This window comes from Pteronotus mesoamericanus, unplaced genomic scaffold (genome assembly GCF_021234165.1).
Source record: "Pteronotus mesoamericanus isolate MK-2021 breed Mesoamerican mustached bat unplaced genomic scaffold, CSHL_Meso_final contig_702, whole genome shotgun sequence".
NCBI classification, from domain to species: domain Eukaryota; kingdom Metazoa; phylum Chordata; class Mammalia; order Chiroptera; family Mormoopidae; genus Pteronotus; species Pteronotus mesoamericanus.
In genome coordinates, this window is record NW_026555239.1 from 645,119 (window position 1) to 662,746 (window position 17,628).

General features: G+C 47.3%; 1 protein-coding gene across 2 annotated transcripts; it reads right to left on the reverse strand.

Annotated features, from left to right (window-relative positions):
* Nucleotides 1-36: 36 nt before the first annotated feature.
* JOSD1 (Josephin domain containing 1) lies at nt 37-11,896 on the reverse strand. Of its 2 annotated transcripts, XR_008529911.1 has the most exons (5): nt 11,429-11,896; nt 3,136-3,264; nt 2,805-2,999; nt 1,755-2,047; nt 37-1,655 (listed from the first exon to the last, which is right to left on the reverse strand). XR_008529911.1 is itself a non-coding variant. In XM_054582388.1 (4 exons), the coding sequence occupies exons 1-4, from the start codon at nt 11,611-11,613 to the stop codon at nt 1,948-1,950; spliced, it is 609 nt and encodes a 202-aa protein (XP_054438363.1). In that variant the 5' UTR covers nt 11,614-11,896; the 3' UTR covers nt 37-1,947. The 2 variants fall into 2 exon arrangements, 1 of the variants encoding a protein (XP_054438363.1); XM_054582388.1 differs by having other exon boundaries at nt 37-2,047.
* Between the last annotated feature and the right edge of the window lie 5,732 nt (nt 11,897-17,628).

Below are 17,628 nucleotides of genomic sequence, written 5' to 3' on the forward strand. Positions count from 1 at the left end.
TTACAGAATTCAGACAATGAGGTTTACGTACGGAGTTTTCCATTTTTAATATTTGGTTAAACAAAATACATCTTTTGTAAACAAACCCAGCACAAGGCCAACAAAAAAGGGCAGGGAATAAAAGCAAGAAAAACAAAAAGCCTAGGGTCGCCCCTTACTGGGTATCAGGGTCAGGCCTGCCCGTCCTTAAAGGAAGTGGGACTTTTTGCCCTTGGGCATCAGCATGGGTCCCTGTTTCTAAGCACCAGAATTGGATATGAACAGAGAAACCAGCCCTGAAATGGTTGAGTGTCTTTGCATATCCTGTTGGCTCACGGACTCCCAACTACATGGGGATTCCTTTGAAGTGCCATTTGCACAGGTCCAAGCAGACTGGAGAGGAATTTCCTCCTCTTCCCAGGAAATGGCTTACTATCTTATCACTGACAGTGCCAATGGACCCAAGGTCCTGCTTGTGACAATCAGCAAGGTTGGCTGTAATTTCTGGCTGGTGGTGGTTGGAATGTCATTGTGCAGGGATAAGGTAGAGAGCTCTCTGTGGTGCCAAGCAGGTCTGACATAAAAAAATGGTGCAAACGAGACTGCGGTCAGTCATTTAGATGGTGTAATGCAGTAGCCGCTTGGTGGCCTCTTACTAAGCATAAAAAACGGCCTTGTTGAAGATACATGTGCAGAAAAAGTGCTGGTGTAAACATGCACTCCAGTCACAGTGGGGAAGAGAAAGCCTCAGCTTCGTCCCATTTCGCTTGCTCATGGCTGACATGCAAGCCCCAGGCTGACTTTGCTGCTGCAGAGAAATCAGCAGCTCTCAGGCCTGACAAGGCCACTGATCTGCAAGGGCTAGACAGGCCATCTCTGCCTGCCCACTTGCCTTGAGGCAGCTACAACCATTTTGGTGACTCGCAGTGTGGCATGGCATGTACTCCCCATCCTGTTTCCCAAAGCTGCAGGAAAAAAGTGGCCTGCAACTATTAAAGAGGTATGGGGCAATCAATTCTCAGTTGATTTGTAAAGGAAATTACAGAAAGATGACAAACCCAGGTCCTGTAACAATGCACATAACCACCTGACTTGACTGCGTGTCACTGTAGTGACTCGGCGCCTAGGACTTCTGATTCGAGCTATTTCTTTTCACGCTGGAACTCGATGTTGAAGGCAGGCTTATTTTTTCCAGTTTCTGCCACTGGGAAAGCTGCCCTTTTGCTTATTTTGTGCCCCAGAGCCTCCTTAAATTGCTGTAATGAAGTGGCAGGGACAACGCTGGAGTGCGGCAGCCAGGTCGGCCACGCCCCCCGGCTTTGGTCATGTCCTCTTAGGTGTCTAGCTCACCCTGTCACACTACAATGTTGCAGGATTCAACCACTTGGTATGAAGTATTAGAGAACTTTTCATTATAAAACTCCCAAGGATGGCCACACGCCACCCTCAAAAACAGGGTGGGGGTGGCATTCTGGGCTGGAGATGGCGTGTGCTGCTGCTGGGGTTGTGAAGACGGTTTCCTGAGAGGCCCTTTTGCTCTGGGTCCTTCAAACCAGTCCCATGGGCTTTGCATGTACTGTCTTCAGACCCACTGGTTGCCGGGAAAGGGGACATGGAGGCAGCATCTCCAGGCAGGTCAGAGCAGCAGTGAACTCCAGCACAGCCTCCATCAAGTCCTCAGAGGAAAGGGAGAAATACGCTAGGACCCACCTGTTTTCCTCCTCTCCAAACACAGTAAGAGTCTTCCGTCGCTTGCCCTAACACAGAGCTCCTACCTTCCTTTCCCAGGAACAGGTAACGCTGGTTAGTTCTTGTAACATTTCACACATCTGGCCTATTGCACTGTCAAATCTGAGAGGAAAACCCCGATGAGATGTCTGGGGAAGTGGCAAGGGCAGACCCACTGTACAGGCCACAGCACGTCACGGAGGATCTGGGGGTGGAGGTGAGGGAGGCTGGGCAGAACTGTTACACGTCGGCCCTCCAACTCTGGTGGGCCTCCACCTCTTCTGGTACCACCAGCAGGAGTTCACAGTTCTTTCCTCGCAAATGATGTTTTAGAAATTTCCTATGGGGGAAAATGAAAGAAAATGAAGTGCTGCTAAAACTGTAAATGCCAGTCTATGCGCCCCATGTTCACCAGTAACATTATCCAGGGGTGTCCAACCTTTTAGCATCTCTGCAGCACATTGGAATAAGATGACTTCTTGGGCCAAACATTACATACATTGCAACATGTAATCACACATACAAAAAAAATCTCATAATGTTTGAAGTAAATGTATGATTTAGTATTGGGCTGCATTCATAGCCATCCTGGCTTGCATGCTGATGGCAATCCTAAAAAACACTCTCGGAGTGATCTGTTCTTGGAGGGTTCCCCTCCATCTGTCCAGTTACGATTTCCAATCTGAATTTCTGCTCCTCCTATTACCACCAAAAATAGCTAGTTCTATGACAAATGGAACCAGCCCAAAGTACTCTAAAATAAAGGACTTCTAATTGTTTTAAAAAAGAAAAAAAAAAAGTTTCTCCATTAGTCTCAGAGAAATCTAGCCCTGTCTGACCTGAGTGTCTTCCTTTCCCTGACCTGGCAGCTACACGGTCACAGCTGTCTAAGTGATGATAACACTGCGATGCCAACACCACCAGACCTGAAGGCCAGTGTCCCAGGTGCGGGGAACTTCCTGGGCCATCAAAGATTCAGGTCTGAGGCAGGGAGAGGTCCAAGGAGCGAGGAATTTCATTTCCTTTGCTAGCCAAAGATGAGCTCCACTTCCCCAACACAGCAAAGGAGCCCACCCAGCATGAGCCACCACAGGCACCTGAGCTCGCTCTCGCCTCCGATCCACTCGGGCACCTTCAGCTTGGAGTCAAGGTTGTAGTAGGCACCGCCCACCTCTCGAACACAGATCCAGTGCTGCCTTTTGAGAGGCAACTTCAGCGGACCCCAGCACAGGCTAGAGGGTAGATTCATGATGAAGCCCATGACATTAGTGAGAGCAATGGCACCGACATCCCTGCAGAGGAGAAACGGTGTCAGGCTCCAAGGCAGCCAGCCCTTTAAGGTTCCGTGGCGGTCACACCATAGCTGCCCGCCCACCGCCCCCTCATACCCTGAGCATCAGCTCTCAAGCCAAGCCTGGTTCAGATTACCTGCGCTTGTCCCACCAAACAGCTTCATAGCCTTTGGTCTGAAGTGCTGCCATAATGACGTTCACGTCGTAGTTCCCATTTCCCAGCATGCTCTTCTTGTGGGGAGTCACCATGGTGTTCGGAGACAGCCTACAGATGCGAAAGGAGGGCTGAGACTTGCTGGTCAGCCTAACACCTCCTGAGCCTGCACTAGCAGGGACGGAAGAGGACTTTAGGCCATTGTCCCCTGGAAGCTCATTTACTCCATTTGAGTCAACTGTAACCAGCTTTCAACAAAGTATTCTGTAGCCCAGGCTCCTGCTGTCCTAGGCACTACCTCTTTTTATGCAAAATAATAATTCAGTAGCGATGGGGCCCACTTGCCTGTCATTTAGAAGGTGTGTCTACCATGAAGTCAACGGACGCAAAGCGCGTTCCTCACGAGTCTCATCTGTGAGATCCCACGCCTGCCCATTTCTGCAGTCTTTTTCCTTGCTGATTTTCCCACTCTGATACAAACCCTTCTCTTTTTCACAATGGAAAATATACTTGATATTTTCATTTGTATGGTGGTATCTGTTACTCTTGTTTTTTTAAGGCTGAAATATTTTCTGTTTGAGGCTTGCACACTTGATGATAATCAATCATTTAATGCTCAATTCAATGCCCTATAGGGGCCCAGGCAGACAGCATAAATGTACAATATGAATTGGAGTCAGATATAAAGGAATAAAAAGTAGTAAGGCTCATATTAAGCTGGAATGCATGACTCTTGTAAAACATTCTGAATATATGCGTCCATGTGTAAAATACTTAAATGAGTATTTTTTAAAAACTGAAAACACCAAGAATCAAAGCAAAGTCTGTGCCAGACAGACAAAACTCCGCTGCAGCCCGGTTTGCTCACCCAGCTTAAGGCCACTTTTGGCCTGGCCTCTTAGCCACTCCTTCCTCTCAAGGCAAGGTCAGTGCTGAAGGCATTTCCAATTCTGTCATTTGCTTTCACAGGCCTGCCAGGCCAGGACCCGCGGGAAGGCCGCCCCGAAGGGAAGGGCAGCATGTGGGGAGGAAGGGAAGGGCGGAGCAGAGGCAGAGGTGCCCAGGAGGCTGCTTCGTGCGTTTCCAGAGCAGAATCGCGGCTTTAGGTCCTAATTTCTAAAAACTAAAGAAATCTTACAAAAAGTAAAAAACTCCTCTATACCCAGCAAACACACAGATACTTTTTCAACATAAAACGCACTCCTGCCACTGCTTAAATCCTCTGATGGCTCCCGTAACACTTAAAACACAACCTACACTACTGCCGCTGGCCTGCAAAGCCCTCGGGATCCTGCTGGCCTCATCACGCCTCTCGCCACACGCCCTCCTCTGCTACTGGAACACCCACAGCCCTTTCTCACTGAGGGCCTTCGCACCCACCCATGGTTGCCGCCGTCTGGAATACTCTTCCCCTAGATGGTCACTTGGTCTGCTCCGTTGTTATCTGGGTATCAAGTATGATCGTCTCAGAGGCCTCCTCGGACCATCCAACCGTAGGTCTCTTCCAGTCACTTTCTCACATATCCACCTGCTTTAGTTACGGGACAGCCCTTGTTACTACCCGCCACGCCTTCTCAATTGTCTGTTTTTCCACACTGGAAGGACAGCAGGGGCCGCAGGGGCCTTCTCCATCCTGTGAATGCTACTCCCCAGGGCCCAAAGGGTGCCTGGCACATGACGGGTGCTTAGGAAACGTAGTGTTCTCTGTGTTTATTTTGTTATTCTATCGCTTTTGCTGAAAATAGAAGAGGACTGTTAAAATGAGAAGAGCTTATTACATGCTTGTCTCTAGAGCTAGCAAAGGTACCTGAAGACACTAAATTCCAATTTGCGACCAAAATTTGTGTTCCCTGTCTACCACCGTTTACTGAGAACTTCTCTGCCAAATCCATGACATGCTTTCCTGTGTATCTAATTTAATCCTTATAGTAAGCCTATGAGGCTGTGAATTATTTCCATTTTATAGGTTTAAAAAACTAAAGCTTGAATGACTTGTCCCTGATCATTTACCTTATTTTTTTACTTAAGATTTTAGTTTAGAGAGAGCAGAAAGGAGGGAGCGAGAGAGGGAAACATCAAGGAGGGTGAGGAACAGCGATCGGCTGCCTCTCACGCGCCCCCAACAGGGGATTGGCCCACAACCCAGGCACGTGCCCTGAATGGGAATCAAGCCCGCAACCTTCCAGTTCACAGGCCCCCACTCATTCCACTGAGCCACACCGGACAGGGTGGATTGCTTATCTTTCAAGTGACAGTACTAGGATTCAAACTCAGATTTGTTATAATCCAGACTTGTGCCTGTCTTACAGCAAGGACCCAAAATCAGAATGCCAGTGGTGGCAGGTTAATAAAAGAGCAAAGGCCAGCTGAGTCCCTGGGGCCTGGGCTTAAATGTAGCTCAACAGGACAAAGGCTCTCAGTGGGTTCTTGGGCACTCGGATTAAACGCAAAACCATATGAAAGCAAGTGCAGCTCGAGGTGCATCAGGTTCTTTTCCCCTCACCATTTTTTTCTCATTACTTCCAGTGAATTCTCTAGCCAGTATGTGCACGAAGGCGCCAACAGAGAAACTGCTGAGTTTTCCTCCTCTTTCACCACCTAAGTCTCTACCAGGCTCAAAGGAAAGCTGCACTTTTGTTCCTAGAGGATCACAGAAAACATTCAGTACAATGGCTGCATAAATCAAGAAAACAGGCTGACTGCAGGAATTCTCGGAACGCCTAATACGCTAGTTATTCACCTGGGGTCTTCCATGCCCATAGGTGATACATAAATGTTCTTTGGTTGATCCCTTCACCCTCTTTCTTCCAGTCCCACCACCTCCTCTCACCGCCTTGAGTTTTAAGGCGATGGGACTATCTTTCATTCCCAAACACGTTTGACCACACAGACATTTTTTTGGAGGTGCATCCTACAAGGGTCTCTTCTGCCCTACATCACCTCACATTCAAATCCCTTCCTGTCTACTCTCTCTCCCCACTAACTGGAGGCCCTTCACCCCGCCCCGGGACTTTTTGTTGTATTTTTTTTCCATTACCATTATTTATCCCCCTTATACCCTCTTCCACTTCCACCCACCGCCGCCCCCCACAATCACCACTGCTGTCCACGTCCATGAGTCCTTTTTCGTTTTTGCTCTATCCCTCCACTCCCTAACCCCACACCCCAGAGCTGTCAGCCTGCTCTGAGTCTGTCTCTAGCCACACCTGGACTTTTAAACAGGTTCCTGAATTGATCTCCTTGCTTTCAAACTCTCCGTCTTCCAATTCACCTATATATTCCTGCCACATTCACCAAGGCATCATTTCCCTTTCTTACATAAGCGCCAGTGGAGCCCTGGCTGGTGTGGCTTAGTGGATTAAGTGCCAGGCTGCAAACTGAAAAGGTCGCTGGTTCAATTCCTAGTCAGGGCACATGGCTGGGTTGCAGGCCAGGTCCCTAGTTGGGGGCGTATGAGAGGTAACAGATTATTTCTCTCCCCCTCACTATCCCTCTTTCTAAAAGTAAAAATAAATAAATACAAAGAAATGCCAATGGAGCCAACAGCCTGATTGGCCAATTCCAACCCTACTCAGCCTGCTGTTTCCCTCTCATTGGGCTTAGTGTACTTCAAGCACAATGACCGCATGGCCTCTATTCTTTCATCGTAGTTTCTGTCCCAAGTCAAGCCCCGAAGCTTCTTTAGACTCAACCTCACATTCTACCTCCCCCATGGAATTTCTCCTGGATCCTCTGTAGTAGAAAAGGAGGGGGATTGGGAGGACCACACATATCTGAGTTCACTTCCCTGCAGCACCAATACTAATTGTGAGATTTAACCTCCATGCCTATTGCCTTACCTGTAAAAATGGGAATGATTCCTATCTTGGGTCTACTGAAGAATTCAGTTATTTTATACAGGCCCAAAGAAAAAGGAAATGGCTCTTCTCTTCTGTATCCCTCACAGATAGGCGCTGGTAACTGAGTAAACATCTATTGGTCAAACCTACCAATACAGGAAACTCTGAGAACAGCTTCCAACTCCGGAGCGGTCATTCGAATAAGTGGGGTCCATCCAGTGAGCCTACTATATTAGCACTTGCTTTTACGTTAACAATAATTAAGTGCCCATGGTATTAGCTACTTTGATAAGCTTTACCACTTAATCATTCCCTCCCCATAGTATAAAGAAACTAGGCGCAGAAGAGTTATAGTGAGTTGCCCAGTCCCCTACGGCTAGTGAGTGGCAGAACTAGGATTCAACCTCCTAACTCTGAACAGAGCTAAGGCTAAACTGGATGGCCTTCTGCATATTTCGATGCACTGGTCCCACAAAATTCCATAGGAGCCTGTTCTGCTCCAATGGATTGTTTTCTTGAGACTCACTGGCATACTCCTGTTCAGGACTGTCTGTCTTAATGCTTTCATTGGAAACTCTGGACCACAAAGCAGGTTTCTCACTGTTGTCACAGCCAGAGGTTAGAGCCATGAGATTTGAAGGATCTGCAAGTGAGAGAGAGGCTCTAGTCCAGGTCTCAGACCTCAGTTAAGTTCCAGGTCCTCTCTCATGGTTACCACTGTGCCTGGCTATGCCGGTGAGTTCAGAGTTTAATGAAAAGGAGATGTGGAGACATTCATCCATATTCCTTGTCTTCTGTAATTATTATTTTCCTTCTTATCAAATCTGAAGAGATGTGACATTAGAAAGCAAGCCTGAAGATTTTCTGACATCTTTAAATTACTTAAGTGTATATAAAGCACAGGTAACAGGGCCAGGCACACAGAAGTTCTCTGTAGATGTTGGCTATGAGAGTGATGATGCCTGCCTAGCCCTGGGAGAGAGAAGTCAAATCTCTAGAGGTTAACCTTCAGCAACACCTTTTGTCAACTTATCACCACCATGCCTTTAAACATGGCTCTTTCCACCTGCTCAGGGCCTTTTAACAGGGAGGCAGGAGGACGTCCCCTCTGTGGTAGAGAAGGCGGGTTGTTCACCAGTATCTACACTCTGTCCCTCCCATTTCACATTAGACTTCTTCCCTAGCACCAAGCTAGTTTTTGTCTATTTAGATTTTAATAGCTGTTTATTTGGAAAAGGAACACATGCCTGGCTACAGGAATATTTGATCCCTGAAAAACTGAGACAAATCTAGTGAAAATATCTGAGCTCTGAGGATTTTCAATACAACCTTGTAAAGCTGCTACCACATCGTTTAACTTCTTTCTTTTTTCAATCAAACATCCACATCTATACATGTGCACCAGCCCTGTTTCTAACCTTTCCTCTAACTTCACATGTTGAAAACCTACCCTTTACAGACCTCTTTTTGTTGTCACTGGGGACATTACCACCATCTCCAAACCTTGGGCCGAGCCTGTCACACCTCTGACTCCTCTCTTTCCCTTCCCCGTGTTGCTGCCAAGTCATGAGCTTAGCTCTTTCTAAGTTCCTATTCATTTCTCTTCCAAACATGAGTCATCTCATAGGCACAACTGTATTGAAACTCCACCCTGCTTTTTTATTTCTCTTTTATCTGGCTCAAATTCAACTGCTAGGATGGATTTCCTTTCAACAAATGGCATTAATAAAAATTTTCCTCATTTCTATTATCCGTTAGCCACATCTTCAAAAAAGCATAGACCTTTTAGATCCTGGGATTTAAAATTATCTAGTTCAACCTGCCACCATTACTGTTCTTTCCATGAGGATCCAAAGAGAGCATCTTTTCCTTTTAGACTGTTCGAAATCCAATGGTTCTAACTTCACTTGAATCTGTTCTCAAGGCCTGGTCAACGTACATCTCCAACATGTACTTCCCAGCCGCGGAGCCCGATTCAACTGGTTTTCCTGACAGTGCCTAGCGGTGCCTGGCACACTGCAGGCAGCCAATGAATGTTTGCTTAAAAAATTCCATTTTCTCTCTCTCTCTCACCTCCTCTCCCTTTGCTTTCCCACTGATCCCTTTCAAGCTTTTTTTTGTTTGTTTCTATTCATCCACACAGAATCCTTCCATACAAAATACTGAATATAGAATTCTGACCTGGCGATGGGGACAGAATATATTCCCCTTGGGTACTGGTTTGCTATTACTTTAAGGCGGATCTTTACACTGTGCTGATAGGGATCTGGGCAGTGTAGTACAACTTGCTAAAGCTTTAACAGCCACGAACAGAATTCTGGTTCCATGCTGAGTGTTGAGCAAATATTTAGATTTCTTTCATTTAGGGAAAACACAGCTAAAAGAGCCCCATTATTATTCACAAACAGCTTAAAATCACAGTCCGTATCTTCAGACCCAGACGCAACTCACCAGCAGGGTGAACAGCTACTGGAGATATAATTGTCACATGCCTTTTCAATACTCAGAAAGTGACTGAGCAGTTGGGAGGGCAGGCCCCAGAGTCACAAAGCTTGGGTCCAAATCCTGCCATCAATAGCTCTATAAACTCTCTGTGCCATGATTTCGTTTGTAAAAATGGGAAATACGTAAGAGAATCTACCTTTTAAGATCAGTGCGAGGAGTGAGTTAACACAAGGAAACAGGGCTGTGCACAATGAGCGTTCATTGTATTAGTGATCATGATCATATTAAATCACAGGCCGAACTTAAGAGTCCTGAAAAACTTCTGAACAAACACAAAATCTTGACTGTTGAAATTTACTAGGGGGTGAAAGGAATTGCTTAAACTGAATACTAAGGTCCTTGCAAGATTGCTACATATTACCTTGTTGCAAGACTGTTACATATTACCAAGTACCAAGCACATGCAAGGGCTCTCTGTGAGTCCTTTCCTTTTACGAAGCCTTAACTTAGGAAATCATTTCCAAATATTCAGTTTAGAAAAAACAGTAATGGCTGGTCAAAAGGAAGCGGTCTGAGGGACTGGCCTCCTCTCTACTCTTTTCAGTTACATACATGACTGGGTGATATGAGACAAATTATGTCACCTGCCAGGGCCCCAATTCCCAAAGAGATAATTCTGTTTGCCAGGTAATGGCCATAATGCAAATGACACATCGGTCCTGCTAAGGCATAACTATGGTTATTATTGGCAGTGAAAAATAATTACCCTCATTAGAACTTTGTCAGTACACTGCGATTAACATTCTTCTAAGAGACGACTGTGTTTCTTTCAGGGTCAACAGTCCTCACGTATGGCTTCACAAATCACCCCAAATAGGTTGTTTCCAGTTGTTAAATCAGGTCCTCTTGGGGCAATAATTTCATCTCTGGGCGAAGGGGGTCAGAGAAGGGTCTTCTGGAAGTGCCAATATGCACTGTTTGAAGAATTCTTGAGCTTTCTCTGCACTGAGCACTGAGCAGGCCTAACCCTTCCTAGCGGGAGGGATCAGACAGGCTCACTGCCAAAGCTGCTACAGGCTGCAGACGTGCTGACATGACTTGGTGATCTGAGACAAATTATCTCACCTGCTAGGGCTCCGTTTCCGGAAGAGAGTTAATTCCTGCAGAACTAATTTCTCAAACCATTGAAAAAAGAATATTAGAACGTGAAAGCAAGGAGAAAAACACTGAACTTCTATCAACCTGTTAGGGAGCATTCGGCAACGTGGCTAAGAAAGGGTATCTAGTATGAAGTAGAAAAGGGAAGGGATCAAGAGCCAGCTTCGCATCACAGCTTTGCTCCTTAGAAGCTCTTTGGACAAATGACCTGAGCTTTCTGCCTGTTTCTCTATCAGTAAAACAGAGACAGTAAAACCCGTTGGCAGGGCTACACAGAAAAAGGTATGAAAAGCACCAAGGCCAGCACATGCCCCCAAAGAAAGGCTGAGTACTGTGTATACACCTCTCTAAGGAACCCACAACATTCCACCTCCAATGTCAGGTGACTGAGCCTGAGCGGGTACTCATCTTGTCCGTGTTCCCCCTCCAGACCCGCAAACTCCTTCAGGGCACTACAACATAGTAGTGGCCAACAGCACAGATACAAGCTTGAGTTCAAACTGGGCTCCATCACTTGCTACGTTCCCTGGGAGTATTACTGAACTTCTCTGAGCCCTGTCTTTACCCATTAATGGCAATAACAACATATTCCATGGGAATGCTCCAAATCCTGTTGACGTGAAGCTCTTAGCACTGTGCCTCACCCACAGTAAGTGCTCAGTAAACGTTAGTGATTATCTTTCCAATTCTGTGTCCCTTATACCTGCTAAGAACATCAGCTAGCTGATAGTACCTGTTGGTCTGAAGATGTACAGAACTGAAATATTGCCCCACCCACGGAAATTCAGAAATAGCAGACAGTATCAAGAAGCCAAGAAGGACAGGTCCCTTACCTCTGGAAAATCTCTTGCAGCGTTTCCCGGGTGAATGCATTGCTGTCCTGGAAGACGTTATTGAGGGCATGCAGGGCACACAGCTCCCTGCGCTGCTTCTCATGGTAGATTTGCGGGGGGGCTGCCTGGGGCAGCTCCAGTGATTCAGATTTGGCCTTGTCTCCTTTCCATGGCACGCAACTCATGTTTTTCGTTTTAGGTTCCAGAGAGGGTTAAAAACACCCCACACTTCCCTCCTGAGGAAGTATGTAACCTTCTCAGTCCTTTGCAGGATTCCTGAGGTCCACCTTATTTTCTGGTGTCCATGATTTATGCTTTGTCACGGGGAGAAAAGATTGGAATCAAAAGGAAAAACAATCCATCTCTTCGCAAAAAAAAAATAACTGTCGGATTAGTGTATTTCGTTCGCCACCACTGTCAAAGTGCAGAATTTGAAAAAAATCATATAAAACCTAAGACCTTACTCCCTTTTCCCACCCTCCCCTCCCACCCCCCTCCAAAAATAAAAATAAAAAATCACGATTTTCTTGCTGTATTTTCGTCTCCGCAAAAGCTAACCAGGCCTCAATGCAGGAGGACCGAACGGAATCGGTCACATCGCTCCTTTTCTTCCATTTCTTTCAAACCACAACGCCACTGACTCAGGAGACAAGGCCTAGGTGGTGGATGAAACGGAGAATTCGAGCAGCTAACGAGGGCCGGCCAGCGTGGGATCACAGGCAGCGCTGGGGCCTCCCAGGCGGCTCTCCATCCCCTCGGGTGCGGTGGGGCCCCGCGGGGCGCGGACCAAGGCGAGCGCAGCTCCTCCGGAAAGCGTGGACTCTCACCTTCTCGCCGCGGCCCTGCGGGGGGAGACAACCCCAGTCAGCTCCGGCGGTCAGGCGGGCCACCGCAAAGAACCAGGATGGCCGAGGAAATGGCACTGCAGGTCTGGCCCCAGCCCGAGGGAAGATCCAGCGCTAGGACCGGCAGACCCGCGAGGTGTGGGGCGGAACAATTCGCCTCGCCCTCGAGGGCCCACCCGTCTCACCGCCCCCACTCAAACCTCCCCGCCGGTCACGTGAGTGCAAGCCGAGCAGCCCTCCCATCGCTCCCCTAAACCCGGCCCCCACAGCAGCCTTCCTCCACGCCCCGGATCACCCCTTACCGCCGCAAGCCGCCACCTGGAGCTGGGGGCCACCACCTGGGCCGCGCTCGAGCGAGCGCGCGCACCTGAGCCCGACGTCAGCGTCCCTCGCCCCGCGCGTGCTCCGGAAACGCCCTCCAGCACCGCCTCGGCTCCCGCCCCGCCGCGGCGTCACGTCTGAGGTCAGCCTGACGTCAGCGGCACCGGCTTCGGGGGCCGCGGCTCCGGTGCTCCTGTTGGCTGAGTTCTGGTAGCTTTGGGTGCGGGCGACAGGGCCTCCGCGTGCCGGCGACCGCGGGTAGAGCTGGTGCGGCTCTGGTCCTCCCTAGGTGGCGCAGGGCGGGGCGGTCAGCGGGAGTCCCGCCTCGACGCCCGCCACTCCCATCCCCGCCCCTCCCCCGGGCGCCCACGCCGTTCCGGGCGGTGACCCGGCCTGCGGCTGCACTTAGCGGCCCTCCCCACCCTGCCCCTCTCTTTGGGCTGGGTTACTCTGGCTGCGTGCTTTGGCCAAGGCGGACCAGCTACTCCTGCGCTCACCGTTTTGTGTTAGTGTAGCGTGCTGTTCACCAGGTGATTTCAAAGCACCTTACTGACCCGGTGGGGCGCAAATTCTCTTGGTTGGTGGGCCCGACCGCGCCGCACTCTCTAGGACTGCTGAGGCTGAGTCACATTTCAAGTCGAATGAAGAGCCCTATTTCAGTTCCTTGGTGTCGTGTTTCGGTTCACTACACACAGACCACTGGCCTCTCGCCCTCACGGTGGCAGCCTCTGCGGCTTTTCTCTGGGTTTTCTTAAGGTCTCTCTAAGCGCATTTGTGAGAAGGGTAAACTCTCAGTCCCGCGTGGACTTCCTCCACCCCCTCTACTCGCCCCCCCGCGCCCTCCCGCGCCCCCCCCGCCTGCCCTTATCTACTCCTCAGGCATATGGAAGGCATCACCGAATATTCACTCTTCACCTTAGCAGCCCTCCATTTGGATTTTTGTTTAGAAAATTGGAAAAACGGTATCATGTTTATAATTCTGTCACTTCCTTTTTAAATTTTTTAAAAAATATTTTACTGATAATGCTATTACAGTTGTCCCATTTTTTTCCCCTTTTGTCCCCTTCCACCCAGCACCCCTGACTCCCACAGGCAATCCCCACACCATCGTTCATGCCTGTGGGTCATGCGTGTAAGTTCTTTGGCTACTCCATTTCCTATACTGTACTTTACATCCCCGTGGCTATTCTGTAACTACCTATTTGTACTTAACACCCTCACCTCTTCACCCATCCCAGCACCTCCCTCCCATCTGGCAGCCATTAAAATAATGCTCTTGGTAACCATGATTCTGTCTCTGTTCTTTGTGTGTGCTTAGTTTGTTTTTTAGGTTCAGTTGTTGATATGTATTTATTGCAACTTTATTATTCATAGCTTTGTTGTTTTTCTTAAATAAGCCCCTTTAACATTTCATATAATAATGGTTTGGTGAGGATGAACTTCCTTAGTTTTCTTCCTGTCTGGGAAGGTCTTTATCTGCCCTTTGATACTGAATGATAGCTTTTCTGGGTAGAACAATCATAGTTGTAGGTTTCTGCTTTTCATGACTGAATATTTCCTGATGGTCCCATCTAGCCTGCAAAGTTTCTTTTGAGAAATCAGCTGACAGTCTTATTGAAACTCTCTTGTGGGTAGCTAACTGCTTATCTCTTGCTGCTTTTAAGATTCTCTCTTTATGTTTAACTTTTGGCATTTTAATTATGATGTGCCTTGGAGTGGGCCTCTTTGCATCTGTCTTGTTTGGGACTCTCTGTGCTTCCTGGACTTGCATGTCTATTTCCTTCACCAAATTAGGGCAGTTTTCTTTCATTATTTTTTCAAATAGATTTCCAATTTCATGCTCGTTCTCTTCTTCTCCTTCTGTCACCCCTATGATGTAAATGTTGGAATGCTTGAAGTTGTCCCAGAAGCTGCTTATACTATCCTTGTTTTTTAATCCTTTTTTTTTTTCTTCTTGTTCTGAATGGTTTTTTGCTTCCTTGTTTTCCAAATCATTGATTTGATTCTCGGCTTCATCCACTCTACTGTTGTTTCCCTATAAATTGTTCTTTATTTCAATTAGTGTATCCTTTGTTTCTGACTGGATCTTTTTTTAAAAAAGATTTTACTTCCTTTTAGAGAGAGGAGAGGGAAGGAGAAAGAAAGGGAGAGAAACATCAATGTGTGGTTGCCTCTTGAGTGTCCCTACCGGGGACCTGGCCCGCAGCTCAACCCTGTGCCTTGACTGGGTATTGAACCAGTGACCCTTTGGTTTAGTAGGCAGGCACTCGGTCCACTGAGCCACACCAGCCAGGCCTCTGGCTGGATCTTTTCTATGCTGCTGAGGTCCTCACTAAGTTACTTGAGTATTCCTATAAACTGTTTTGAACTCTGAATCTGATAGATTGCTTATATCCCTTTTGTTTGGTTCTTTTTTCTGGTGTTTTGATAGGTTCTTCCATTTGGGTCATGTTTCTTTGTCTCTTCACTTTGGCAGCCTCCCTGTGATTGTTTCTATGTATTAGGTAGAGCTGCTATGACTCCCTGTCTTGATATTGTGGCCCAATGTAGTAGGTGTCCTGTAGGGTCCAGTGGCACAGTCTCCCCTATTACCTAAGCTGAGTTCCTGAGGTATGCCCTTTTTGTGGGCTGAGTATACCATATTCTTGTAGTTGAGCCTTGATTGCTGTTGGCAGGTCAATGGGAGGGATTTACCCAGGCCAGTCGGTTGCAAGGATTGCCTGTGATCACTGATCACCAACCTCCACCCTCTTTGGGGGATCAGCTGTGCAGGGGCAGGGTGGTGGTGCTCCAACGTGGTCTGTGGTTATCCACTGGGTACCCAGGCCCTGGGGTTTCCTGGGTAATGCAGGCCAAGTTCAGCACCCACCTGTGTTTTGCCAGGAGCCACTCTTCCTGAGCTATAGAGCAATTGAGATGGCTGCTACTTGTGCTGGGCTTGAAGATTCCCAGGCAAAGCCGAGCTGTGAATCTAGGCTGGCTGGTGCTAGTGCCCTGCTGGGGGGCCACTTAGCAAGAGGTACGGGGACTGGAGGCTCAATCAGGCCAGCTGTTGCTTATTTGAGAGGATTTAGAAATTTGAAGCATGAGCCAATACCAGCCATTTGTATAGAAAAGCTACTGTTAACAGCAGTAAGTTGGGTGGGATGGAGCCTTAGGAGATCTCTAAGGTGGGGCAAACAGTGTTAGCCAGGTTGATGGAGTGAGATGTGGCACCTCCCTGCTGGCTCTGCCTTTCTGTCTGGGAGAAAGCTGTCCCCCAGCCCTCACTTTGATGCCACACACTTCAGTTCCCCGCTGTGTGCCACTGGTGTCTCAAATTGTTACTCTGGTGCTGGAGCTCAGAGGGAGTGAGTCTGAGTAAGTTTGTGTGTGGGTTCTTTAAGAGGAACTGTTTGGAACTCCAGTGGTTTCTTTTACTGACTCAACCCCTGTTGGTTTTGGCAGCCAGAAGTTATGGGGACTTGTCTTCCTGGCACTGGAACTCTGGGCTGGGGCGCCTGGGATGAGGTGGGACTCCTCAGTCCCAAGATATCCCTCCCCAATTTTTATCCACCACACATGGGTATGGCACCAGACCATTCTGCATCTCTGCCTCACCTACCTGTCTGGATGGATGTGGTTTCCTTAACTCTGTACTTGTCAGACTTCCACACCATTGGTGTGGTTGTGCAAGGAGGCAAGCCATGTTTACCTATGCCACCGGAAGTCCCTGTCACTTCTTTAACTGTGCTTCAACAAGATTCTCAACACCCTTGTACTCAACAGAGTTATCATCACTTAACACATGTTTGAGTGCCTCCTACATGGTTTGGAGTCCTCTGGGCTAATCCACACAACTTTTGAATTACCTTAAATTTTTGTAATTTGTAAGCTTGTTAACAGTTACAATTCTATTTACGTTAAAATTGGTTATTGAGACTTTGCAAGCATTGTTCCAAGTGCTTTAGAAAAACAAACTTATTTACTGCTATCCTATGTGGTAGGTACTTTTTCTTTTTTTTTTTAGAGGCGAAAACTGACACTCAGGTTAATTATGTTGCTCTAGGTCACATAGCTAGTAAGCAGTGCACTTGGGATTCAAATCCAGTCTCTAGTGTATCTTTGGAAAGAGGATGTAAAGATGGGTAGGGAATACCCTTTTTAAAATGTGGTTTTAGACTTTTCTATTTAAGCAGGACCTACTCAGAATATTTATTCTGGACAAAGCCTTATGGTGAGAAGAGCATGCTTTTTAGTATCCCATCCAGTGCCAGCACATTCTGAACTTTAACTCTTTCTGGAAAAGCCAGTTTACGTACTAGTAAAATACTGAATATCAATTGTTATTCTAGAGTACAATGCCTTGATATTTGGCTTTTCTGACAAAACATTTTAATATTTGTAACTATATCATAGAGAAATGTAAGAGATCGTGGTGAGCAATTTAGCCAGTAAAAACAGAAAAAAAAACACATTCGAAGAACTATTACTGCGATATTTGGGGTTGGATTACTTCTTGCCCAGGGTTCCCAGCTGTGTTTGTATACATAAGACTTGACTGTAGTTGAAAACAGGAACAAGAGAAGGCTGCCTCTTTCCTTTCAGGCAGGTCCCTGAAAAGGAAAGCCATTTGGAACCCTGCCTTTTTGTTCACTAAATCCTGTGTTCCAAACCCTAAATCTTGGGCATGTTATCTTCTCAAATGGCTTTCTTGCTTGCTACCTGGGATGAGTGGCCCAATCCCAAATTGCATCAGGCTTTTCAGATTTTTAAAACAGGAATTCAAGACACCAGAACTTGTGCCAATGGGTTGTGGACCAGGACTTTCCACAACTTAATGCCACTCTGAAATGACCACCCACAGGAAACTGCGCTAACAGACCCTAGCTAGATCTCAGCTCTGCAGCTCACAAATGTGAGGTGTGACAAAGAACAAAAATTGAAGTAACTTTGAAGATCTAATTGGCTTTGTTAAATGATTCATGAATCTGCAGTTGCAACCCATCCAGCAAATAGAACAGAGCATCAAGGAGTTGTACAAGATGGAAGGTT